Source organism: Pieris brassicae, chromosome 4, assembly GCF_905147105.1.
Source record: "Pieris brassicae chromosome 4, ilPieBrab1.1, whole genome shotgun sequence".
NCBI classification, from domain to species: domain Eukaryota; kingdom Metazoa; phylum Arthropoda; class Insecta; order Lepidoptera; family Pieridae; genus Pieris; species Pieris brassicae.
This window is the reverse complement of record NC_059668.1, coordinates 21833808-21861442: the sequence shown is the minus strand read 5'-3', so window position 1 is coordinate 21861442 and position 27635 is coordinate 21833808. Positions and strand designations below refer to the sequence as shown.

The 27635-nt window shown below is 31.3% G+C and overlaps 2 protein-coding genes across 6 annotated transcripts; both read left to right on the top strand.

The window, feature by feature from the left end:
- The first annotated feature begins 244 nt into the window (after window positions 1-244).
- On the top strand, window positions 245-12893 carry LOC123708113 (dentin sialophosphoprotein). 5 transcript variants are annotated; one of them, XM_045658628.1, is made up of 25 exons: window positions 245-430; window positions 798-920; window positions 1247-1453; window positions 1543-1623; window positions 1795-4617; window positions 5185-5247; window positions 5408-5518; window positions 5664-5762; window positions 6174-6254; window positions 6438-6548; window positions 6732-6839; window positions 7355-7552; window positions 7628-7720; window positions 7968-8069; window positions 8145-8234; window positions 8516-8599; window positions 8705-8785; window positions 9415-9489; window positions 9668-9769; window positions 10127-10201; window positions 10505-10597; window positions 11051-11125; window positions 11308-11379; window positions 11551-11615; window positions 11918-12893. In XM_045658628.1, the coding sequence occupies exons 1-25, from the start codon at window positions 406-408 to the stop codon at window positions 12356-12358; spliced, it is 5478 nt and encodes a 1825-aa protein (XP_045514584.1). In that variant the 5' UTR covers window positions 245-405; the 3' UTR covers window positions 12359-12893. The 5 variants fall into 5 exon arrangements, with proteins under 5 accessions (XP_045514584.1, XP_045514583.1, XP_045514582.1 ...); XM_045658627.1 differs by having other exon boundaries at window positions 7622-7720; XM_045658626.1 differs by having other exon boundaries at window positions 7619-7720; window positions 11554-11615.
- Window positions 12894-13268: 375 nt separating this feature from the next.
- Window positions 13269-27542, top strand: LOC123708117. The gene is made up of 9 exons (XM_045658634.1): window positions 13269-13404; window positions 18796-18903; window positions 19085-19953; window positions 20899-21023; window positions 21951-22058; window positions 22499-22665; window positions 24668-24787; window positions 25195-25279; window positions 25840-27542. Exons 1-9 carry the CDS (start codon window positions 13345-13347, stop codon window positions 25947-25949), a joined length of 1752 nt encoding a protein of 583 aa, XP_045514590.1. The 5' UTR covers window positions 13269-13344; the 3' UTR covers window positions 25950-27542.
- Window positions 27543-27635: the final 93 nt, after the last annotated feature.

Below are 27635 nucleotides of genomic sequence, written 5' to 3'. Positions count from 1 at the left end.
AATAGTTTTAGTTTAGGTTTTATTTCTATCATATTATCATAAAAGTTAAAGCGACACTTTAAAAACATATCGAGATCACAAGGTCACAATATATCTGCGAAAAGAGTAGTAATAAATTATTATGCATTAGAATCTAGACATTCAAGTCTATGGTTACACAAAAATTAAAGAGTAAAATGTTGCCAAGCTACAAAACATGAAGCGTCGCTTTGCTGTAACCGCTTCGCGCTTTGAACTAAATTTGAATTGACATAACTCGTGCCGGCGTCATAACAGCTGTTCATCCCAACCTCTCAGTTTCGTTTTCAGTGAGTGTTAATCGGTTATTTCAACAAAACACGTGCTCCATTCGTTTGGGACTGAAGTTATTGACTACGAATACCATAATTTCCTTCATTACCTACGATGGAGGATGATAACAGCGCAAAAGGTACGTGAAATACGAAATGTCCAAATACTGATGAAGGCGTGCTTAACGCATGTTACAAAACAATCAAACTAGAATAAAATTAATATTAGCTATTAAAATAAATATAACATTTCTTACGGATGAGATGGTATCCTGTTGCAACTCGACGGGTTATTTTATCGTAGAACCAGCTAGAAGATCGTACTATACATCTTAGATGCTTACGTTTTACCTAATCCTAGAATAATATTCCTTTTCCACTATCTTAAAAATATAAAAACTTCTTTATTATACATGAAATAGTAATATTATAATATGTCTACGATTCTATTTCATATGAATTCCTGTAACATAACAAGTAATTAATTATATTTTTAAAAAATTACAGCTCCGGTGACTCGACTGCGCAGAAGGTTATCTGTCGAATCAACAGAAGAAAGGTCGTCCACACCAAATACGCCCACCAAAAAGCGTGGTAGGCCATCAAAATTGATACAAATTGATGAAAATGGTAATTTATTCCACTATGTACTAGGTTAATAGCTTCTTATTGAAAAGTAATTCCAATTAATTGGAATAGTTGTCTAAACCTACTTATCAAAGTAACAATAATGCTAGCTTTAAACTTTCCATTACTGTTATCTGTTTTGCTATTTTTATAAAAAAAGTTGTGTATTTATACCAACCAAATTTATTTATTTTTAGATTTAACTCTTGTAACATTAAGTCAACTAAAATACTTATTTAGATTGATATTAGTTTTTATCATTAATGGGTATAATATTTTAATAATTAATTGTTTTTAATTTACCAATAACAATGCACAAAATTTTACAGATGTAACACCACAAAAGTCCACACCAAAACGTGTTACAAGAAAAACAACTAAAGAAGGCTTCGAACCTCTGGATGACAAACCATTGACACCAGTCAGAAGAAGTACAAGGATCAAATCAAACACAAGTATTGTGTCAGATACTGTTGCTACTACTACTGGTGATACTCCCAGAGCAAAGCGGGTTACAAGAAGAAACTCACAATTAGGTTTGCAATCATTCCTTTGCCATATTTGTTTTCATAAAATTTTGCTTAGCTTTGTTCTTTGTGCTTATTAATCCATTATAATGTTACAGGTAGTGACAGTGAAATTCCTTTAACACCTGCCAAACAAACTAGAAGAACAAGAAAGGATTCAACCCCAAATATAGATAAAGGCATGTATATCTTTGAATCAATATTTGTTGCCATGTAAAGACATTTCTTGTCAATTGACAGGGCAAATTTATCCAGTTTAATGTACAACAACAGCCCACAGATATTATTTCAATATGGGCTTTTCTTTTTCATATTTTAGGTTGTTAAATATTTATAACATTCCCTTACAGATGAAATTGAAAAAGCAGTACCAAGTATAACTGAAATTATTGCTGAAGAAGTGGAATTTGTTGAAAAAAGCTTCATCACACCATCTCATTCTCCTTCAAATAATAAGAGTAAAAATAGTTCTGGTATAATTATTGATCAAGGTGAGAAAAAGTCAAACAATAGTGTTATTGATGATTCTAAAAATAAATCTATAGTAAAATGCTCCAGTCCTCCGTCACCAGATATTCAAAAGGAGAATATATCACCTGGACCAAAGCATAACAAAAAGGGCAACCTCTCAGCCTCATCAATAGAATTATTAAATAATGTAGACAAATTTTCCAAAACTGACACTCTAAACAAAACAACATCATTTATGGAATCAAACATGAAACCATATAAAAAAAGAACTATGTCATGGTCAACAAATTCTTCAACATCCGATGAAACTCTGAAACAAGAACAAAAAGACATTAATATAAACAAATCTCAAAACAATAATGAATCTGCTATTGACCGTTTATCTCAAAATTCTCAAAGCTTAAAAACTGTAAAAGTTATTGTAGATAAAATGGACATTGATCAAATATGCAACAAATCTTTAACAGAAAATAAACACAAAGACACATCAAGTGAAGAACTTTTTAACAAAGACCCAAGTCATGTTTCAAAGCCAGAAATAATAATAGAGGAATTCACTACTGAAATTAATATTCAGAAAACTCAATATCAATTTGTTCCTGATGTAGATGTTTCTTCAACAAATGTTAATGTTTCTCTACATAAGTCTAATAGAGATGAAACCATGAATGCTTCTCATGGAGAGAAAAAAATTAATGACAGTGTTGAGCCAATGGATATTGATCAAACTATACCAGAAAGCATGATAATACCTGAAGAAAAAGAATCTTTCACAGAGTTAAATAACAAATCCCGTAAAAGTAGCATATCATTTAAGTCGAAAAGAAACTCTTCAGTGTCACAGGCTTTCGAAACTGAAAATAAAAGTACATTGATATTATCACAGCCTAATGATAATCCCTTGCAAATAAATATTCTGGGAAAAAGTCCAATGCCATCAGACAATACTTTTTTATCTAAATCACTTGTAGATTTAGATAAAACACAAAGTTTGGATAAGGAACCCAAGAATCAGCCAATAACCTGCTTAACAAGCACCCCATTACAACAGAAACCTCTCCAAAAGTTAATTGCACCAATGAATACATCCATTATTAAATCAAGTGATAATATTGACGGTACTCCGAAAAGTTTCGTCGAAACCGACTCGCCTTTAGTGAAAAATGAAAATAATAAACTTTCCTCTGCAAGTAAAAGTCTCATGGTAGATGAAGATTGTGATGACAAGGTTCCAAAAGATGAAATGATGAATAGCAATCAATCAATAAAGTCTGTTAATGATAGCCAGATAAAAAATAAAGATGATTGCAAAAATATATCAATGATTAATAAGTCTAATGTTATTACGCCTAAGGATAAGGACTGTGAAAATAAAGTGTCAACTGAATCCATTGAGTCAAAGGAGGACCAATTAATGGTGAATGTGCATTCTAGTGATGAAGATACAGGTGACGAAATGCCAAATTTGAAACTCAATGTTAATGAATCTAAGAGGAAATCAAAAAAGAAGAAAATGTTAATAAATGATGAATCTGATGATAGTGAAATATCTAGTGATGAATCTATCGCAAAAAATGACTTAGTAAATGATGAAGCTGACGATGCTGGTGATGATTATGAATCGGGTGATAGTCAGGACGAAGAGGATTTACAATATGCCAAAGAAAACGAAATCATTGATAAAGGTGTCACTCTTACCTCAGATGAAGACTTCTCAAATGACTCTGATTACGAAAAAGATTCCTTCATTGTCAGCTCTGATGAAGAAGACAATCAGCTTTTAGAAGGAACCGAAGATGACTTATCAATGAGTGATAATGAACTTAAAATGACAGCGAAGTCAAAGAAAAAATACAATGAACGTATGATCAAAGAACAGAAGAAAGCTTCTAGAGAAATGTTTGAATCCCGTCACAAATTAAATATTAAGAAAAAGAATATCATAAAAGACGACAGCGTTTCCAAATCAGATGATGACAACTCTCCTAAACAGCGGAAAAAAAATAACAGGATGCGATTGGATTCCAGTCACGAAATCAGTGGGCTTAATGAAAGTAAGTCCCGTACTGAAATCAAGAAACACTTATCTGAATCCAATGTAAATGAAACATTTAACGAAAAAGAGATGACACAAATGAATGTGAGTTCTAAAGAAAGTGACCCACTAGCCACTTCAATGAAAAAAGATCCAAAATCTCCCAAGAAAGGGAATAACGAAACGAATACAACACTGGACTCTGAAGTATCATCAAATAGAAGTCAATTGAACAATCTCGAAAAAGGTGATGAAAATCCTTTGGAGTCTGAAAAAGATGACGAAACTTCGTCCGATAGCGACACAAACAATATAATTAGTAATTATGATTCAATTCTAAGCACCCTGAACAAAGCTAGTAAAATTGACACATCACTTAACCTAGACGTGAAGAAAAAGATGAAAAATAAACGAGCCTCCATAATTGACGAGCTTAATCTAACTCAGTCTGGTAAAAAAGAAAGTTTATCAAACACAACACCGAAGCAAAATCCTAATAAAACAGACTTGGTTAAAGATGATGATAATTCGTCGTCTGACTCGATCAATCTCAACCTGCTTATTTCCGAAGATAGCAACACTGATTCTATTAATACTAAAAATGAAGATGAAGTGGTTCCTTTGAAAGAAAGTGAAGCTAAGACTGATCTCACAAATAATGAAGAGGGTAAGATATATGTTCTGTCTGTATTTGTCTCTACAAATTAACTTTAACATTAAATTATTTGCGGTTCTATACCTAACGTAAATTATATATTAAATAGTCAGTAACAACTTTTTAAGATTGGTGCCTCAGATTTCTGTATAATTTTCATGATAGTTTGTCAACTTAATAGGCAAGTAGGTGATCAGGCTCCTGTGTCTGACGACGTGTTTCCTCACGATGTTTTCCTTCACCGTTCGAGCGAATGCTAAATGCGCACATAGAAAGAAAGTCCAGGGATCAAACCTACGACCTCAGGGGACCAACACTGTTCACTAAATTACATATTACAATCGCTAATTATATAATAAAATGGAAAACACGTTTACAAGCTAAAACATTTCAAACACTGAAAAATAAATGTATCCCAGCTGCCAAACATATAGTGTATGTATGAGAGAGTCTGCTCATGAGGAGATTTATTGTTATGGATATTTTTAATAGACTTTCATAAATTTAAATAAAAAAGAAATATTGGTTTAAAAGTATTATTTAACATCATGACATTTCATAATTATTGCATTTTTCCAGAAAATATGGATTGCGGTTCAGAAAACCTCTTTTTCATCGACACAAAAGGGGACCTTGGAGACGGTAATTTCATTCTAAGATAATACATATTTAGATTTGATTGATTTGAACTGCCTTTGTGCTTGATTAGCTACAGTTTGTTTCTATTCCTAGAAACTGAAACCAAAACTGTAGGTGGCCAAATAAAAAAATCCTATTAAATAATGTTAATAACTATTTTCAGATGCACCGGCCGAAGAAAAGATTATCAAGGACAATAATATTTCCAACATTAAAACACCTAAAAGTGAAAAGAAGAAACAAAGGTTGTCCAAATCGCAGACTGATATTAATGGTATGATAAATATAATATTTCCGTTATACAGCTTAACCTTGATAAATGGACACATAAAATAATTCTTCATTTTGTACCAGTAATACTTCAGATCAAAAAACTTTTTAGCTTTATTTTAGTAAATATTTTATTTAATTTGTTTTAGTTACACTTATTGAGGATAGCGATCATCAAAACACTTCCAGTGCTAAGACTCCTAAAAGCGATAAAAAGAAACAAGTGTTTGAAGCGATGGCAGATAATGGTATGAAAAATAATTTATACATTAAAAACCTTACAGGTCTGGGCCTCAGATTTCTGTTTCACGATCAAATAGGCAAGTAGGCGATCAGCGACCTGTGCCTAACACACTTCGACGACTTTTTGGGTTGAAGTCATAATATTCCTCGCAATAGTTAAATGCGAACAAAAAACTAAATACTCATTGATGCTCAACAACACTCAGGGATGAGAGTCTCATTTTTTTTATAGTTATACATACTAATGTATTACATGTTAATAGAAATGTAGTTAAAATAATTATACAGTATTTCTTAACCTACATAGTAATAATAATAATATTTTTAAATATTATGCTATGTGCCGATATGTACTATGCTAAATAGAAAATAATTAATTGGTCATTGTTATATGTTAATTGTGTATTTTATTTCAGATACATCAATTAATGTTAAAACTCCTAAAAGTGAGAAGAAAAAGAAGCAAAAGTCATCTGAATCTATAGCTGATATTGAGGGTACAAACATTAATTATAATTTCGTTGCATTTGTATAAAAAATATTTAAAAATGAGGGTAGATAACAAAAATCTCAAGATTTAGAAATTCATTCATTAAAATAAAAATATTTACAAATGACATTCTCAGTACTAGTATTTAAATTATAATTGAAAGAGTTTTAATATATATTCTGACTTTTAGATGCCTCAACTGAAGATATAATTCAAATACAGAATACTTCAAGTGTAAAAACTCCTAAAAGTGAGAAGAAAAAGAAGCAAAAGTCATCTGAATCTATAGCTGATATTGAGGGTACAAACATTAATTATAATTTCGTTGCATTTGTATAAAAAATATTTAAAAATGAGGGTAGATAACAAAAATCTCAAGATTTAGAAATTCATTCATTAAAATAAAAATATTTACAAATGACATTCTCAGTACTAGTATTTAAATTATAATTGAAAGAGTTTTAATATATATTCTGACTTTTAGATGCCTCAACTGAAAATATAATTCAAATACAGAATACTTCAAGTGTAAAAACTCCCAAAAGTGAGAAGAAAAAGAAGCAAAAATTATCCGAATCTGCAGATGCTGAGGGTAAGTTCAGTTTTTATTTCCTAATATTGTTGAAGCATGCATATTTGTTGCAAAAATGAAAAATGTATATTTAATGTGATTCAATATAACACACTTATGAGCCTTCTGGCATTGTAAGTGTCCGTGGTAGGTATCAACTGAGCGGCCTGCTTATTTGTCCTATATTCAATAAAATATACTCAAACTAACCAAAACAATTAAGGGGCCATCAAGGAGTCAGGGTACCATTCCCTTACAGACCTTATTGCCTCCCGCATTAAAAAAATCATAATAAGTGTTACTCATACTTCACATGCTAATCCTAAAAGTGATAAAAAAAGCAAAACATCTCAGAATCACAGGGTGAAGATGGTATGTTTTTGCTTTGTAAAATATTTGTTTGTATTGGTTTGGACAAGGCATATTCATTAATTAAGTATATAAATTATTTTTATTTAGAATCGTAATTGAAACCCCTAAGTGGTAACCCAAGAATCAATAAATTCACAGTTATAATCTATTTTTTTTTATTAAAGATGCACCAGTAGAAGAAAAGATTATCAAAGACCAAAACATTTTCAATAGAACTCCTCAAAGTGATAAGAAACAAAAAAAATCTAAATCGCTGACTGCGGAAACACCTACTGAAGAAATCCCAGACCAAAATACTTCCAGTGTCAAAACTCCAAATGACAAGAAAAGGAAAAGACTATCGAAATCTCATCTTGATATTGGTAGGATACTTTCCACTTTTCTCGCTTTTTTTAATAAATGAATTTAATTTGTATGTATTATTTCAGAAGCCGAGCAAGCCGAAGATCTAAATACCTCAAATGTAAAAACTCCTAAAAGTGAAAAGAAGATGAGGCAAAAGCTATCCCAGTCACAAATTGATATTGACGGTAAGACTGATTTTGATCTATGGACGATTGATTGATTGAATGATTTGAGCTTTTTTTTAAACAACGTGCATCCTAAATGCTATATAAACGCTAACTAAAACTCACACCTATAGTCTTTCTGACAATTCTAGCTAAATAAAAAAAAATACTATGTGTAATTCTTTTATTTTTTTAAATAATATATTACATTAAGATCAAAACATAAAAATTTAAAAGGGTTTAAATTTAGTATCTTAATTTCTTATAGTTGAGCCCGATGATAAAATTGACCAAAACGCTTCAAGTATTACTCTTAAAAGTGAGAAGAAAAAGAAGAATAAATTATCTGAATCAGTTGCCGATTTTGATGGTGAGATTAGATTGATAAAAATGTCTATTTTTTAATAATTTACTCAATGTTGATAATAATACATATGTTTAACAGATTCAGAATTTAATTTGTCAAATGTAAAAACTCCTAAAAGTGACAAGAAGAAAAAACAAGAGTTTTCTGAATCCCAAGGGAATATTCGAGGTATAAGATTTCATCTTGTGTCCTAACCTAAGTTATAAATATACATTCTTTATTCCTAAAGCATAAATCAGACTTAATGCACAGTTTTAACTGAAATACTCATTTGACTCTTTTCATAATAGCATTAAGACAATTCGAAAGACAGAGATGAACAGTTTCTCTTCTATTCTGATATTATAAAAAGATGTTTTTAATGAGTAAACTACTTTTAGCATGCTACATTACCCCTCAGTATGTTATAACAATACTGTATATATTCTAATTATTAATTATACTTTCAGAGCTGGACTCGTCAAATGTGAAATCTCCTAAAAGTGCAAACAAGAAAAAGCTTAGTTTATTGGAATCACAGACAAATATTCAAGGTGAATATTTCTTATTTAAATCTGTTAATTGTGAAATAGTTTTATTAATCTTGTAAATTATAAAAGTTGTCAACATATAAACTAATTTCTATTTTTTCTTTACAGAACTGAACTCATGCAATGCCAAGTCCCCAAAAAGTGGAGAGAAAAAGAAACAAGATTTATCGGAATTCCAGAATAATCAAGGTAAAGCCATCTTTAAACAATATACCATTACTAGCCGGCAAACGTCGTTTTGCCATGTATATTATTTCTAGGAAACATTTTTTTAGTTCAATTAAAATAACCTATCTACTATAATAAAAAATAGGGGTTCATCGTAGAGGGGTTACAATTAAGTATCATAAAAAAATAAAAACAAAAAAAAATTGTGTAATTTTTTTTTTGTGGACACCCCTTTTCACTTAGAGGTTTGAAATATAGATAGTAGCCGATTCTCAGACATACTGAATATGCATTAAAAATTCATAAGAATCGGTTGAGCCGTTTCGGAGGAGTATGGGAACAAACATTGTGTGAGAATTTTATATATATAGAAATCATGACATTATCATTTGGTTGCTTATAAAACACTTTATGAAATTTGATAATACATTCCAAATGCCAAACAGCCATTCTACCAAAACTTAGCACTATTAGACTACCATGTAGGATTATAGAAATTAATTATCTGTTTCACTAAATGACTTCTGGAAATGTGTCTTACACACACAGAATAGGGTTGTAGTTATTGTAAGCTTGCCATAATAAGTTCTTGATGCAACAGAACATTTAATTGTAGGCTTTGTACTCTATTCAAATATTTTCTTTTTCAGAGCCGGTCTCTAAAGTAAATACTCCTAAATCTGAAAAGAAGAAGAATCTAGATGTGTCACAGACAAATATTGAAGGTAAGATCTGCCATAGACAGTTTTTAAAAATATATGTAAGTGCCAACATTCAAAAATATATTTATTTTTTTATATTTTCTGTGGAAGTGAATAATATTTTATTTATAATTCAAAATTTACAAATGCAAATTGTACCAAATTTACATGTTATTTCGTATTGTTTAATAAAAAACAATAGTTTCAGAAGCACCAATAAATGAGATCGTTGCCGAGATGAACTCGAATGTAAAGACGCCTAAAAGTGACAAGAAAAAGAAAAGAAAGTCTGGCAATATTGAAGGTAATTTCATATCACTGTCCATATATGTTTATATATTGTCTAATTTGTTAACCAACATGAAAATGAAAATATCTTTTAGTAAATTCTATATATTTTTTATTTATGTTGAAGTGTTTCTAAAAAGTACAGTCGAACTTTATTTTTATTGATAATATAAATCAATTTATATAAAGGCAAATAGAGAGTCTTTTGTAGCACTTTTTGTTGAGGTTTACATAAAAATAATATTTATATTTTATATAAAAGTGTTCTATTAGTGAATGATAATCCTCTGTAGCCGCATAATCTATCTTTTGCCAAGCATAACTGAGAAAAAAATAGTTTTTGTTAATTTTGCAATAATTTTAAAAATTTCAGACGCGAATGTCGTTGAAGTGTCAGTTATCAAGACACCTAAAAGTGCTGAGAAACTCCCTCAAACTCATGTTGAAGGTATGTATTTTTTATTCATTCTCGTCAGAAAGGCTAAATTACTATACACAATATGGGCATGAAACAGACAGACCTATTTCTGTATATCAAGACATTATCTCTGCCTACCCTAACTTACACTTTGTGTACCTTGATAACAAAAAAAATTATTGCGAACATAGACAAAAATATCCACAGTGTAGCCGGGATTCAAACGCACGACCACGGTTTTGGGAATTGCATACTTAAGCATGCGTTTAGGACATTTTTAGTCAAAATATTAATAGTATATATATTAATATGATCACATTATATTTATTACAGATTTGGTAAATAAACAAGAAATTGATTTAATAAAGACTAAAGGTGAAAAGAAAAAGAAAAAACAGATGTTACAATCTGCAGATAGCGTTGAAGGTATGATTTATTATGGTATATTATATATGTATTGTATGTCATCAATACATTAGTAGCCACACCACACATACTATTACACTTTTTCAATTTCATAGTTCAGATATATTTCTAATAATATTCTAAACATTAATTTACGAAAACTAAAAATATTTGTATATTTAAATTTTTAAATATCAATTTTTTCACATTGCTCTGTATGCACATTACATTTTAATATAAAGCTTGGTAATCAGAAATAAATTTAGACTTAGACCATCTCATCATAGGTCCTTAATAACTAACATATAATAAAAGATGGGCGGGGCTCAGTTAATGAGGATATGTGGATGAAATATTTATTGATTCAAACAAACAGCAATTTAATAATAAATATACAAGTTAACGAAACGTTTTGCTTGCTTAAAGAACAAATTGCCTAAAATAATCAAATTGTTAATGGATTATTTGTTTTAGGGCAAAGTGAAGATTTAGTCATGGGAAAGAAAAAGAGGAAGAGGTCAAACACTGTTCTGGTTGAAGAAGTTATTGGTAAGAAGAAATATGAATTAATTTTACCGGTTAACAGGTTTTACCTGTCAAAACTAAGTTCATGTTTCATTTCATTAAAAAATATTATTTATCTCATCTTAGAAAAGTAAAGGTTTTAAAATTCATTTTAGAAACTTGGGTAAAAAAATAATTTTTAATATATATTTGTGGTATTTTTGCAGAAACTACTTCACATAGTAATGGCAATGAAAAGAAAAAGAGAAAAATAAAAAATACGGATGAAACTGTTAAAGGTAAATAAAGTGGTATAATAATATTTTTGTCGAACATAATACAGAACAAAACTTTTAAATATTATTAGTTTTGTTTAATGGATTAGAATTCTTCAAGCAATATGAACAATATATATTAATTAATGATAAAATTCCTATTTTATTGCATTTAATAAATTTGTATGTTTGCAGTAGCTGATGTCAAGAAAAGTAAAAAACGCAAAGAAAGGGAAGATGATGAACATGATCACCCGAAGGTTTGATTTTTATAAAACTTCTGTATGCGTTTTGTATTCAATTTGATAATTTAAATAGGCTGAATTACGAACAACCTACTTATAAAAAACAAATTGATGCTTAAATAAATAGTCCTCATTATAAGGATTAAAGTTACCACATGTTGCATGATTACCATGTTCCATATAAAAGTAATTGTTAAATCTGCTAACTTTTTAATCTTACACATTAACACCGAAAAGTGAGGTATTTTATAGTTAGATAAAACATCAATTTTTTATCTGGACATTAGTCTTTGCTTTACAAAACATTATTGTTTAAGGTCCAACCGAGTTCCTCAAAAATGACAGTTCCCCGCTTGCCCATGTCTGTCATCACACAGCTGGCGGATAATCCGAAAATTCAAGCGAGGAAGAAGCCAAAAGTAATTTCAACCAGTCAATTTATAGTCGAGGATTATCGTAGAAAAATGCCCTCGACATATCTAGAAGAAAGTGTTTATCTAAACGACGATTCACCTGAAAAGAAGAAACCAAAGAAAAAAATACCCAAAGTGTTGCCATCAATGCCTTCGACCTCTTCCTCCAACCAGGGATTTACGACTACATTTAAAATAAATGTTATCTCGGCTGAAACCAAATTTGTCGCACAAGCTGATAACGTCGCCAACTTCAGGGAAGACTGTTTATACAATAAAAATCGAAAACGACGTACATTCCAACACTTAAAGAAACACACAAGTTCGAAATTGTCAAAATTTTAGTTATCGTTTTTTATTTATGGACTTAAGCCGCCTGTTTATTTAATTAAGCATTTGTTGAACGTGACTTTTGTAGGCATTTCATTGTTTTCTGAAAGTTTTTTGTATTCTTTTAGTAATTTCTAGTAAGGTGTAGTTAATTTCTTTCCTTTCCTGTTTGATATCTGGTTTTACACTGACATTGTTAAATTTTAACTTAGGGATTATAAATGTAATTAAGTTTTAAGATTAATACCAGTTTTTAAATATTTCCGATCATACATTTTACTGGTTTCGATTTCCATTCCACTATGTTTTATTCACCTTTCTATTAGAATAATTTACTACGTGAAACTAATATAATCTTATACGGTAATTTGGTCATCAATTTAATTATTTGTATTTTACCGCCCTTTGTGTGTTTTACGTATGAACCAGATGGCGCTAGATGCTGTTGCGAGAATTTCCTCTCACCATGTGCCTTGTTTTGTTTAAAAAAGATGATGTTTTGACATGTTATTAGTATTGTATGTAAATAAAGCTACTCATTGATATTCAACGCTTATTTTAAAATATCAATTAAATAATAAAATTCTATTCTAAATATCTAAAACGGTTTTCGCTGGTCATGCCGGTGTAAACAAACCGCCATGTTGTTTTATGTGACACGACAACTTGAAATAGCAAGTATTGAAAATAGTACTTATCTTCTTGCATTGATAATTATTGCATTTAATAATATATTCATTTATTTAAAAAATAAAAAGTTAATTCTTAAAACCTCCATTTGTAGTATTAAAATTTAAAAGAAATGTCTATTGACATCCGATAATCGGTTGTGGTAAAATTAAACCAATAGAATCTGTTTTTCTGCTATCACGTGGTCTGTTTCGTCCAATAGCAATGGAAGCCATTCTTTGTGTACCTTTTCACATATTAGTAAAGTAAAACATTGTGGTCTATGGAGTGAGTAGTGTAATTTTGTCAAATTCATGACATTAATAACGTAAATGTGTGAAATTCAGGATTATTCTATAGTGCATAAGGATATTTATGTCAGTAAATATTCGGTGAGTAAAAGTTTTAACCTAATACACGTAAACATAATGTAAATAATACATGGCGAGAAAGTAAGTGTGATGTCCCGCTCTTTTTAATGTCATTTGATAAAATTCTCCGCCTTAAACGTTTTTTAATTGCGTTTAACTATTTTATACTTTTTTCGCATATTTTAATTCGTTATATTATCATCCTAATTCTTTATTTAGTATCAGTACTATTAATATATGGCGGGAAATCGTGTTGTCTTGTTAGTTACGTAGTAGGCGTTTGACAAGTCTTACTCTAATGGTGTAAAAACATAATAGTCTGGTATAGTAACTGCTTATAATCTACAAATATTTTGTATTGAAACATACTAAATACTTAATGACATTCTGATTCCTGTACATACTATAATCGAAAAAAATAAAATTTGTAACGGGCGATTTATCGTCATAGTCTATCTCTGTCTTTCGCGTTCATTTATGACACGTGTAAAAGAGATGTACATACTTTGAGCAGGTATTATTATTTACTACAAAGTTATTTTGGTGTTTTTGTATAAAAACAATCATTTCCGATAGCATGAAATAATGTTAATCATAATGTTATCATTTTGATGAAAAGTAAAACCATTTACGAACTAGTTCCTGTATTTGCAAAATTACATTATTTATATTGATACTATTTCGCCGTCAATGAACTTACTATCACTCCTTGTAGTATTAATCGTTACTATTCATACCATAAGCCGGCATACACGTTAGGCTAATTGATATGATCAACCTTCAAAAAGTAAAGTATTAAGAATGTGTAACATTATTTTATATAAATTTATGATTGTATGATAGATGATCACTTTTTCGTCAAACGACTAATGCAAATTCTAAAATTATAACACACGTAAACGTAAAGTGTAATATATGTATATTAACATACAAGTCATTGAACAATTTCAAATGTATTTAATAATAATACAAGCTTATTGAAACTATTGTTACAAAATTTTAGGGTTAGATTTTCTTACGTTTCTACAGTTATAACTTCAATCAGTCTACTTTTGTTTATGATCTAGGGACCGTTCCCACGGCCAGTTTCAAACGAGAATTTCAAAACGCTTAACAATGAGTGCACTTTGTCAATGTGTGAGTCGCTAGTAAAATGTGTATACGCAATATCGTTAGTGTAGTTGAGTGCCATAGAGTAATAGATTTAGCTTATACAGTATACACGTTCTCCGTAGTATTTTATGCCAGATTTCAATTCACAGAAACCCAATGTATTTATATCTACAACCGATGGACCTTATATTGTTTTATGAATGATACGTACTGTATTAGTGAAATGTTACTTAAAAGTTTCTGTATGACAAAAACTAAGTGTAATGCAACTAACATTTACAGAAAATTTTAAGAACCCAAACTAGGCTATATATTATAATTACCGCATTGATTACAATCGTTCAAAAAGTTTCTGATGGAAAATAAATTCTCCGTATTCTGGGAATCAAAAAGGATATTGCGTAACTGTAATCGCCTTTCTGTGGGCAGAATGCATTCTTCAAAGGGTCTACTGCAACTTTGTTGTAGTGTGAGTGAATTTCTACCCTTGCTTGTGTGCGTGATTCACACACCTGTGTGCTTTTAACTCCCCTATTAATATAAGTTCTCTAATCTAATAAAATAAAACCACTTAATCTAACATTCACTTTATTTGGCATTTAAAATTTAGTTTGATTCCTAGTTTCCTTAGTATAACTCAGAATTTATGTAACTACCGTTTAGAACGATTGCGGTAAACCTATTGAAGCATATTCTCCAGTTTCTACACAGCCATCAGTAATACATACATAATTATACTATTCCTGAAAATTCGGAAATGTAAGAGTTGCTTTTAAAATAATTTTTAAACAGATGTTTGTCCAGAGATTAAATTTTTTAATATCCATTGAGAATTACAATGGCCTTCAAGGTTGACTCATACATATAACGGGGTTGTTGAACTTCTAACTAATCGCGAAAATTAACGTCGATCCGTGAATAAAGTGACAATGAAAAACAACTAAATATATGTTTTAATGTATAGTTTGGAAGCGCACAAAGTTTAATAATTCCGGTCTAGACATAACACGATGTATAAAAGTTGGCAGTGTAATATTTCAGTTTCCCTCCTTTCGAGCGGGGTGTGGGGCCAAGGGGACGGTCCCAATCGATACGGGACCCCTTCCATGTAAACCACACTGCGCGCGCACGTGGAAAATTGTGTAGTTTTCGCGCCAACAACTTTTTAATATGGGAGTTTGGCTGTGGATTTGCTCGCTGCTATACTCATTTATTATTTTAAATAAGATTACTGAATTTACTGCCGGATCTCGTGTACCAATAAAATAATTTCTACACGTATTTTTTTTAAAGAAACAAAACGATTAAGTTTTGTAAATAAATTGCCATAGTTCAAGATGTAAGGCAATTTGTACGTCTACGTTGGGTTCAAGGCGAGCTCGCGCGGTCATGATCGAGGACACAGCCCCTCACGGCGCCTCCATGCCTCCCCTCCACTCGCTGAAAAATATTCAAATAACTTCAGATTTCCTTTAGCGATTCACTGACGAAACATAAAAAAACGCTTAAACAGCAACACTGTGATTGGTTCAGCTGTATATACAAATTGTTGAACCACAGAGCAATCATATGAAAAATAAATTTCCCGCCAAACTTTAGTATATTAATGTCCTGTGTTAATTGGAGAATAGAGAAAAAATACTTATAAAATATTACTAAAGTTATTCAATAGTAATCTAGATGAACTCTCGTCAAAGTGAGTTCATGGCCTTTAAAAGGCGGATGCACAGCCGTGAAATACTTCATACATGTGGCAAAATGAAACGTGCTTACACACGTTCTATAAACGATTTGGTAATATGTAAATTTAAATTATTATGTGTATTAACAGGCAAAATAATCGTCTATTAGCAATGGACTGTTATAAATGTTTTGGAAGTAGACAGATAATTATTTATTTATTGTAACACCGGCTAGAGACCTCCGATCGTAGTGACGTCATAATAATTAGTTAAATAAACTATAGAATAACTTAACCCGTCAGTATTCCGTATTTTAAGGTGCGGTATGCCGGCTGCAATTTCGTTAGGGGTCTTTTTACCCTCCTATAGCTGTCTTTTTCTAACACCCCTATTAAGTTATCTCTTTCCCGCTAATGAAAATATACATAAAATTCTTCTGTACGTGAACCGATTTTGACACAACATTTTTAACTGATGATGAAGACAAAAGGCAGATTTACGATTGTATAACTGAAAACTGGTGATAACGATTAAGAAACGTAAACAATTTAAAAAACGTAATGTAAGCTTTGATAACTTTACCTACAGTCTTATCAGTCAATGCACTCGTTTATCTTGTACTATTAAATATAATTATGTAGGAAATATAAAACTTACGATAGACGTTAAATAATAACACATATACATGGTATGTATTTTTTTAGTATATAAAGGTATTAAGGAACCTTACATACTTTATATGAAATGTTAGGTAAACTTTTATTGGTAAAACTAATAATCAAAATTCCTACATATCAATTGTTTGCCAGATTATTCATCATATGCCGAAGAGTTTATTAATTTAGAAGAAATATATTTGTATGAAGAGGGTTATAATATAATTTAACACCACTGATCCAAATGTATTTTTACGCAAACTCGCACAATCGAACTAGTTATTATTGAACATCTTTCCGACTTGTGTTGCTATTACGAACAGGTAACAAAGGCCCCTTGTACACCTGCCTTTAAATTCGCATGTACAAATGATAACCTTAAAAACTTTAATGACGAAGACTACATTTTTCAATAATAAACAATTTATTATAAAAATAGTTATAATCCTACAAATTATTTAAAATTAAGCCCTGTATTGCCCTCGGACAAGCGCAAAAGCTGTCGATTTAAGTATAGATTTAAGTTGGCGCCGGGTACATAGTATCCAGGTATATACCACATAGGTGACTCCAGAGCTGGTGCTTTTTCACTGAACGAATAAGTATCGAAATACTGCTTCCATTAAACCAACATTTTAAAATTTGTTTTAACTTTCTATGTATTTTTTTAAATTATAATTATTACTATGTTGGCTAAGAATATTGCAAATACTGTATATTTGTATGTTGGAAACCGGATATTGAAGATATTGATTACCGTATATATAAAATGTTTATCTTAAAAGTATTACAATAACAGGTTGGACAGACATTAGTTCTTTGAATTCAAACTGTTGCCATTGAAAGTCCAAACACTTAACCTGCCTAATGGAGCACACCAGACACCATCTATTTATAGGTTACAATTAACAAAAAACGGCCCAAATGGCCGAGGCTAGTAGCGCCGAGCTTTTTGTTACCTATCCCGAACAGTTCTTGGAATAACAAAACTTTTGTTGACGTAGGTCTTTGTAGACATTTTCGTGCTTTCTATTGAAATACAATTTAGTGATTCTGCATACATCATCACGTAAATAATGATTGCCAGCGATGTACAATATATATTGCATATTATGTAAATAAATATCTTTAGTCGGGTATAACTTCCTACATACGTTTAAATACTTAACAATAAATAATCTAGTATACATCTTGATAATGTTGTAATTTCCAACTTTCTGTAATTATTGTATTTTAATTAAAACTTTGAATGAGCGTGAAGGAGATGGCAACAAAAACAACCGACTGTTAGGGCATTGCATACCACAAAAACCGGTTTCCGCTCGTAGTGGAATCCCGGCGCACGGTCTCGTCACGCTGGATACTATTTATATTCAACTATTGAAAAATGGCGCGAAACTACGGAAATCCTTATTGCAATATATATTGAGATAGTTCTATTAAACTATTACGAGTTGCACGAATTAGGGAAATGCTCTGTTGAGAAATACATTGATTTACATTAAAATTCATCTCTACCAGAAGTACTGTTTAATATCTTTAAATTAAATACATTTATATATACTAAATGATTAACGTACTGGAAGCGTGAATGTTTTTTAGTGGTAATAAACATTACATAACATTCAATGTCGGTAATATAACGCTTTATGACTTCACTTATCTCCATCTTTTAAAGAACTGAGGGCAGACAGATGTTTAACTTATTTAGTTTTCTTGGTCCAGGTTATATTCTTGGTTATTTATCCGATTCTATAAAAAGTTTCCCCACGATGGAATTTTACGGAATCAGTGCGGATATTAAAAGAACTAGGAATCTTATCATAAAGCCGTATCTATTGGGATTTTCAGCTTATTTGTTTTAGCCTTTTACGACACTTTGTAATATAATATGTACTATATTATAATGATCTTTCGCAGGGCATATTAATAATGAATTAAATTAAAATATAATATTACAGGGGTGCTCCGAAATGGACTTATACATCACCGATTCCCTCCAGGACATGCTGGACATGGACATAAAGAATGAAATAGCTACAGATTTGAGCAGCGTAACTGATTTTTCTGTTAGTATAAGATATACATTTATTATTATAGAAAGTCGGTACCCGTAGAATAAATTAATGATTTTCCCCCCACTAAAAGTTTACGAGCAAAGTTTCTCTGACAACCTCCCCAACCATGGCTAACACCAATAGATAGATCGTGAACTAAAGACGGACGGTATTAACAAGAATGTTATTTCAGGATTCATTAGGATTAAATTTCTCAGAAATGCCACCATTACTAGACATGGACACCGATAACTCGGTCACGTGGCTCTGCAATACTTCGTCAAGTTTTGTACAGAACCTAGATTTATATGGCTCCGAAGCGGATGCCGTGATGGTCAATCCAAACTCAGTGATGCCATCCACCTTTGCAGACACCCCCGTAAAGAGTATGGTGAAGGAGGAGGCGTCGAACCTTCTATTAACATCAGTTGTGAATAACGACTTGAATACAAGCACGTCACCCAGTCCAAACGAAGATAAGAGTCACCTAACATTCTCCCCGAACACAATCAAAGTAAAGCAAGAGCCTGAAGACACATCAAAGAAGCCCGACGAAGCCCCGCAAATGGTTATCTACGTACGAAAACAAGACAAGAACGTTGTAAAGGACCTGTTAAAGGACTTAGATACGAGCAATGTCAAACTGAGCACATCATTATCACCCCTCACAAGAATAAAAACAAATCAGCCAGAAATAATCAAAGTCAACAAGAACTGTCCCATTATCAATACTAGCACGAAAATATCCCAACAGATCGGGACTAAGACGATAATATCCGGGAATATACATATACTGGACACGCAGCAATCTAGGACAATTATAGCTAATAATAAGAGCCAGGCGGCGATTTTAATTGAAAATTCGTTGAGCAATAGGCAAATTATCAAAACCTCGGTGGGAGGCTCATATATGGATAGTCAGGCTAAATATGTAAATACTAGTAAAAATGCCACGAGCGAGTTTCCTAAGCCAGCGTATTCCTACTCATGCTTAATAGCCATGGCCTTGAAGAACTCCCGCACTGGCAGCTTACCAGTTTCGGAGATTTATAACTTTATGTGGTAAGTCTATTTTTTTTGTTATATCCAGATTGAACCCGGTAAATCAACCGTAAGATTCTAACATACTATATGATGCCTTGAACTTAATTAAATAAATAAATAGTTTTATAAAATTATTTTTTTTTGTCGATTTTGCACTTACACTTTAGTTGCAGCCCTAATAATTTATATTAATTGTTATTTATAATGTTTCGAAGGTTTAAATAAATGTTATTTTACATACAAATCCCATCGGGGTTTCTAAAGAACTCGTATTTACAATACCTTTATATACCATATATAGGATGTATACTAGATAGATATATACTCTTTAATTTTTATTTATCTTTATTACTTTACAATTACCTGGCAGACAGCACTTATTTATAACCTATATATAGAATGTTTTTAGAGAATCTAAATACATGACAATTACTGTGATACATAAAATATTCATTCAAAATCATTTTACCAAAAAATATTCTAAAATTTAAAAAAAAAAGAATTACCTATTAGTGAAGGTTATTATAAAAATGTTAAATAAAAATAGGCTGTATTCGAGTGCTACGTAAGGATTACGTCTATGTCACTACGTTTTACATTAGTACACGACCTTTGTCGGAGTGAAAGCCTCCAGCAAATTATTGTTGTCATCCTCGCTACCATTTTCCGATCCCCGCTATACCTTTTATTCCACCATGTTTCTGGTGGTCATCCTCTCTTTTTTCTTTCCACTGGGCCGTTCCAAGTAATGGTCTTTTGAACCCTTCTTATAATTATATTAACATTTCAAATTTTGTTAGTATTTACTTATTGACATTGACTCATCTCTGGATTTGTGCCTCCATTAACTCTACATGTGGCTCTATAATTACCAATAGTTTGGCAGTCTTTTCCTGCCATTTCCTTTAATTCATCAGCTTCTTGGTACCCCGATACCTTGATTTAAAAACTTAATACTTTCAGTCAACACTTTCCATACTTCAAAACAGCACCAAATGGTTGGAAGAATTCAGTGAGACATAACCTAAGTTTGAATAAATGTTTCGAGAAAATCGAAAAGCCTTCGAGTAACGGAAGTCAACGCAAAGGTAATTATTGACATTTTCTGTGTATGTCGCAGTGAAGTAGTTAAATCCGAGAGTTAATTGAATCTCTAGACAGTTAATTAAAGATCGATATTCAATCAAGTCGCTAGCGTTTTGATTTAAATAAAGCAGCTTTGTGGTTAGGTTAGGCAACAATGTAAAACAAGACTCCGCCATGATTATTTCATTTATTATTGTTGTTTCGGTGTGATCGCGAAGAACTGAGATCTTGGATATTCCGTGTTTAGCTTTATTGTAAATGGTTAAGTTAGGTTAGTTTTGATGCCTAGAAAATCGTTTAAAAGTTTCGTTCCCTCATTTGTCTGACAGAACTTTAGCGATTAATATCGATTTTTAATTAGCTGTCTAGATATTCAATTAACTCTCTGATTTAACTACTTTACATATATAAAACCTTAATTGTAAAAAAAAACTAAAATATTCTAATTACACTGAAATACTTTGACTGTATGTTAGTCTAAGTTTATTATTGGACACTTTCATATGTTAAATATCCCTTTTAGTACATTAGGTAAGTTTTGAAATAGTGTTTTCCGTTGGCCCCACGTTGTATTAACAATTTCCTAGTAATACCTAAAACCTTTTATATTAAAAACTAAGTATGTTACATTGGGGGATAAAATTTTTAGAAAGGTTCAGTTGGGGTATGGGGTAGATGAGGAAACAGTGACCTAGATTGTAATGTCTCAATGACGATCAAAAAAACTGTTAAATATAATTTGTATCTTTCTGTCAAATTGTGTGTACGCTGTTGAAAGGAGAAAGACTATTTGAAATTAATAAAAATAAGATTAGTTTTAAGACCACTTTTGGTCGATACCTTTCTATAATTGTAATGCATTGAAAAAAGTACTTAATTAGAAATTTATGTTTTTTCTGTTTCATGGCTTCATATAATTATTTGTTTAGGTTGTTTATGGGCTATGAACCCATCGAAAGTTGGCAAAATGGATGAAGAAGTACAGAAGTGGTCTCGGAAGGATCCTCAGGCTATTAAGAAGGCTATGGTGTATCCTGGTGAGTGCCTCTAAAGCCCACACACACACACGTAGTGAAACTTCTTTATGACCTTATTTTTCGGAAAATTATCGACTATATGAAAATTTACAGAAATTGGTTAAATAAAGTTTTACTATCATAGTCATGAATACAAATAATACAATTATTTCATTTTACCTTTGACTAAGATTATTACAGAATTTCATTAATTGTAATTGAATTATTACTATCATTGTTATCGTTATTATATATTTATGTTATTAATGGCTTCGAATCTCTTCGAATCAACCATGGTAGGGGCAAAAGAAAGAGGGCGCGTAACTGAATAATGTGACGCGTAACGGAAAAATGTGACGCGTAAATTGTTTTCCCAACGCATATAAAGAAGTTTCACTTGAAAAAATGAAGATGCCTTGTCGAGTGGGGTGTGGTACTAAATGTGAAATTAACATTTCCAGAAAGCTTAGAAGCCCTAGAACGCGGGGAGATGAAGTACTCCGGCTTCGGGAGCGACACGGAGGCGGAGGACGACGCTGACGTGGATGTCGACCCGCTCCTTGACCCTGACCTCGAAATTGATCCCGAGGTCAAAGAGGAAGTTGACGACGACACACTAGTCGAACAGGTTAATATCAGACCAATAAACAATGTACATACAAAAAAATTATTTTGTCTTTAACAGCATTTCAGCTTGTCAAAAACAAAACTCTCAATAATAATAGCACATAGATGTATTAATTTTTTGTAGGAATTCTCCAAAAAGACATTTCCTTTTCAAGTATACATAATGTGTTAGAAAGTAAATAATTACTGTTGACGTAAAAACCAAATAAGAAAATCGAATGAAGTCGGTAACCACCAATAGATGATATTTGTTGTTACTTGTAATGTAATGTTCTCGGACTCGAATCTAGAACCTCGCGTTTAGCCGAGAAGACGGTATTAAAATTGATTATTAAAGATCTCTCGAAAAATAAAATTATTCATACGCTGTGGTTTTCTCTCTGGAATAAATCATTTGTAAATGGATTCAATAAATATTGCTCATACAAACGGTTAAAAATTTAACGGCATTCCAGAACTGGCAATTCTCATTCAATGATGTATTACGAACCGATCCGAATTAGGTCCTTCAAGGAGCGTACCAATTCTCAAAAGGCTGGCGACGCACTCGCTAGCTCTGACATTAAGAGTGTTCATGGGTTCATCGCTTAACATTAGGTGATCCTCCTGCCCGTTTGCCCCCTGGAGAAAAAAGACACAAATTATTACTTGCCTTAATTAAACACAAAAGTTAATTACGCGCAGAACGTAATGCATACGTAAAAATAAAAAAAAATGCAAATGCCACCATTGTGGTACATAATCAAACCAAAACATAACATTCGTATCGACATATTTTGAGAGCGATACATATATACATAATGTATATATGCTTCATTTTCAAGACCAGTATATTTTTGTATTGGAATCGAACCCGATACCGTAGGGTGTACACGTATTTAACTTCGCTGTATACCACAGCTTATCAATTGTGTATAATAAGCGTTTGCGAATAAAAAAACGATGCGTCATACGTTTTAAGTTACGTCTAATTTCTTGGTATTGATACGATAAATAAACGTGTTCAAAGTCATGTGAAAATTAAGTTTTGTTTGGCTAAGATAATTTTTTTTATTGTTTATTGGTTGTAATGTTACATCTATAAATTTAAAAAAAAAACTGTTTTTCAACCATCCATAATTTCTGGATAATTTATTAAATATTCGTGATTTCTACAATATGTTTTATTATATTAAAATATTATTACCTGCTATTTGAAGTGAAACTTCTGCTGCTGGAAAAAAAATTACCGTCACATTTTTCGGTTACGCGCCATATTTTTCACGTCCCTACCACGGTTGATTCGAAGCCATTAATAACAAATATATATAATAACGATGACAATGATAATAATAATTCTATTACAATTAATGAAATTTTACAATAATCTTAGTAGTAATAAGGTAAAATAAAATTCAAGTCTATGATAATTAAAGCCTTTTGTTAAACTTTATCTTATTTAACCAATTTCTGTAATGTTGCATATAGAAGATGATTTTTCGAAAAATAAGGTTAAGGTACGCACACATTAAAAAAAAATGTATACAAAGGGGGCAAACGAGCCTACGTGACGCCCATGGACAGTCATTATTAGTAGATGCGTTGCCGGCTTTACCTTTTGACACTTAAATACACGTATAAGTTATTTAGGCAAAAGTCCAAAAATTCAACCATATTATTTTTGTGTTATTTTGCTTTATTGTTTATAACACATACCTAGATATAGCATTATGTGTGATGTGGTGAACTTTAATTAATAAATATGTCTTTATGTCAGTTCATATACTGCTAGAAATAGTCTTTTTGTGAATGTAAATAATTGGCTCTTTGGAGTTATCTGTAATGATAGTTTATTTTGTTAAAAAAAAAACTTCAAATTGATTGCTGGTATCGTATTGTAGTATTGTGTAATATAGCCTTAATAAATGGAAAAAAAAAATATTTTCCAATTCGCCCCAATACCACTACTTCATATTAAAGTCTCATATGGTCGGTGAGATGTTAACAAAATGTAATATTTCCAGGAGGTATCGGAAGAAGAGCTGGAAGTAGAAGAAGTGGTAGAGGGCACGGGGATGATCGGAGGCACTTGCAGACTTCTCGCCGCTGCCCCGCACTACTCCGACGATTATGATCAGATCGAGGTAAAGGCTTAGTTATAACTTCATCTCCTAGGAGTTTCATTTTTATCGATGCGAGACTGTGTTGACCTAGTGGCGTTGGCCCTCATCCCTGAGGTCGCAGTTTCGATCCCCAGCTCTTAGCTTTTAGACATTGTCAGATGATCTTGAAACAGATACAGAAACCTGAATAATAAATTAAAACATATTAATCGTTGTCGTAATAAAAGCAGGAATGTTACGCTTTAAAACTCGGAGATGGGAATTTATTAAACGTTTTGAATAATAAGAATTAGTCAAAGACAATATTAATGACGATTTTTTAGTGTGCGTATGTCAAAGCTCATACGAAAATGACTTGAAAGAGAGTCAAAAATGAAATTGAAGAAATGATGTAAGTTTAAAGTATTTAATTTTTTTCTTTGTTACAGATATTAGATCGATCGTATGAAGAAATCGAGTTGGACGTCACGAAACCCGTGAAATTGGATTTGTCTTTTGAAGAGGATTATTCGAGTATGTCCTTTTGGCAATTTGTTGTAAAAAAAAATGTTACACACATTGTAGAAACTTCCTCCTTTGATTTTATAGAAATTACTTAAAATATGTTGCCAAAATGTATAAACGGAATTAATTTTAAATACAAAAATCCATATGATAATAAATAAATACATATATTTATTTAAACTATCACGACTTTAGCCTTCAGGGTCATTAACATCAACGCAGGTATTGACCTTCGACTCTATTTTAGTAAATCGTGAATCAAATTTACCTAAACGACTTTCAATGTCCAGTCTATTTATCATTAATAGCAAAAATATTAAAAACTGATTAAATAAACTGTAGTTTGATAGAATGCAATGCTCTACTAAAATTCATTAAAATTGGGTGATTTACAAATTTACTTAATAAATAAAAAAAAATCTTATATTGTTTATCAACGATTTGACTTTTTTTTTTTAAATTGGAACATGATTAAGTTGTAAGCACTATAAACAAACTTCAATACGTCGTTATTATTAATAATTATGAAACATTATTTATTTAATAACATTTTTTTTTCTTTTTTTCAGTCCAACCGGCAAAAAAAGCAAAAAGCAGCTTCATCTACAAGCCGATGGGTTCCCAATCCCACACGAACAGACGAAAAACTCCACTCGTCAATAGAGTGGCTTTAGTTTAATTGAATTGTGATCAAGAAGTCTCCATAGTTTTAGTTTCGTATTTTTTCTTTAAGTCAAGTGATTTTGTTTAAGTGAAAGTGACATATCGCGCATAGGTAAGAATAAAGATGGATATTTTTCTGTATTCACAAATTAACGATAACCTACTACCCTCGTATATTAAAGACGTGTGAACGTCTAACAGCAAATGTAGAAATGTTGATGCAAATAATTTAAAACCAGTATTAAAATCTAATACTGATCCCAGATTAATTTTAGACAAATGTTAAGAAAAACAAAACGAATTTTTGACACATGTATTAATGTACATACAGACTAAACATTGTTATAACAACGAGCAGATACATTTCTATGTCATTGAAGATTAAGTCAGATTCAGGGGATCGACCCTTAATCGACCAATTCAAAAGTATTCTTTGACTGCGAATACAACTCTCCACTTTGGAACACATTGTCGGCATTACTTAAGTAACTTTAGTAAATTATATCGATTAGGGTATATTTTTGCAGTTGAATATCAATCTTTATTAAGACTGATTTAGTTTTGAAGTATTGGCGATCGTAGTTAATAAGTAGAACACTGATGAGTACAAAAATATGAATTTTTGAATTTTGCTACTCTGTTCGTTTTTTTACGATAGTAGTTTTAGTTTAGTATTGTCAAGTATCGTAGAAAGATCTACAGCGGGTATTTTACTAAAGATCCCACCGCTTGTACATATTATTGATAATTAATTGCTTTTATTTGTTGACACTGGCAGATTTTCTAGCCATTTCTGAATCCAATATTACCAATTGACGTCTAGTGTTCTAGCTTCTATTGAAATGAACATTAATTTCATGATAGTTTTGCTCTCGGACGAAGGCATATTGTATGCCTGTATTTTTAAAACCAACAAATTGTATAAGTGTTTGAAGTGAAATATTTTGTGTGACATACTTAGAAAATTGTTCTCTAGTTAGAAAATGTCAATATTACCGAGAAACTCCATGACCTCTCTGAAGTTAGCAACACGGTGAGTGTTTGTAATTTGCACATTTTTCAGCAACTTCACAGTGGTTTTAAAGTTTGTTACATTCATATTACATTTATTTTCAAACAACTTTGAATGTATTCAAGGAATTTAAATTTGTTGAATGCATTTGAATATTAGAAAAAAACTCCATGTTTTACTTTATATGCTTATTGTTGAGGGAATGTGTTTGTTATTGGGTTCAGTTATGATTAGTGTAAGATTTTGTAATACATTTCCGTTCCTATATTGCTCTAAAAGTACCTAGAGTTCTATAGGAACCTATAGCATTTACTAGCCTAAGAATTAAATTTAGTGTATGGATGTAAATGGTAAGAATAAAGTTGAAAGTGTAAAGCAATAAACTACATTGATATGGAGCCCATAAGTGTACTGGGATTCTTATGTATTTGATTGAAGAAATAGGGATAATGACACCTTAGAATGTGTATTTACATAAAAATGTATGGTGCCTGTGCGGCTAGTCTTATTGACAAGGTTTTTGAAATGTCTCAAATTATGTATACTGGCTTAAAAACACAAGCCATTAGTTCTAAATAATGTTTGTAACCATTTTTTTTTTTTCAAAAAAATTAAAACATCTGTGTCATCTAATTGTAACTAATTTTTGGATTGAAAGATAATTGTGAATCACTTCTAACGACAGAATAC

Coding starts and splice junctions, on each gene's coding strand:
- LOC123708113 (XM_045658625.1), top strand. CDS start 406: ATGGAGGATGATAACAGCGCAAAAG. Junction 1,454..1,542: donor AAGAAGAAACTCACAATTAG/GTTTGCAATCAT, acceptor ATAATGTTACAG/GTAGTGACAGTGAAATTCCT. Junction 6,549..6,731: donor ATCTATAGCTGATATTGAGG/GTACAAACATTA, acceptor TCTGACTTTTAG/ATGCCTCAACTGAAAATATA.
- LOC123708117 (XM_045658634.1), top strand. CDS start 13,345: ATGTGTGAAATTCAGGATTATTCTATAGTGCATAAGGATATTTATGTC. Junction 22,666..24,667: donor ACGACACACTAGTCGAACAG/GTTAATATCAGA, acceptor TAATATTTCCAG/GAGGTATCGGAAGAAGAGCT. Junction 24,788..25,194: donor ACGATTATGATCAGATCGAG/GTAAAGGCTTAG, acceptor TCTTTGTTACAG/ATATTAGATCGATCGTATGA.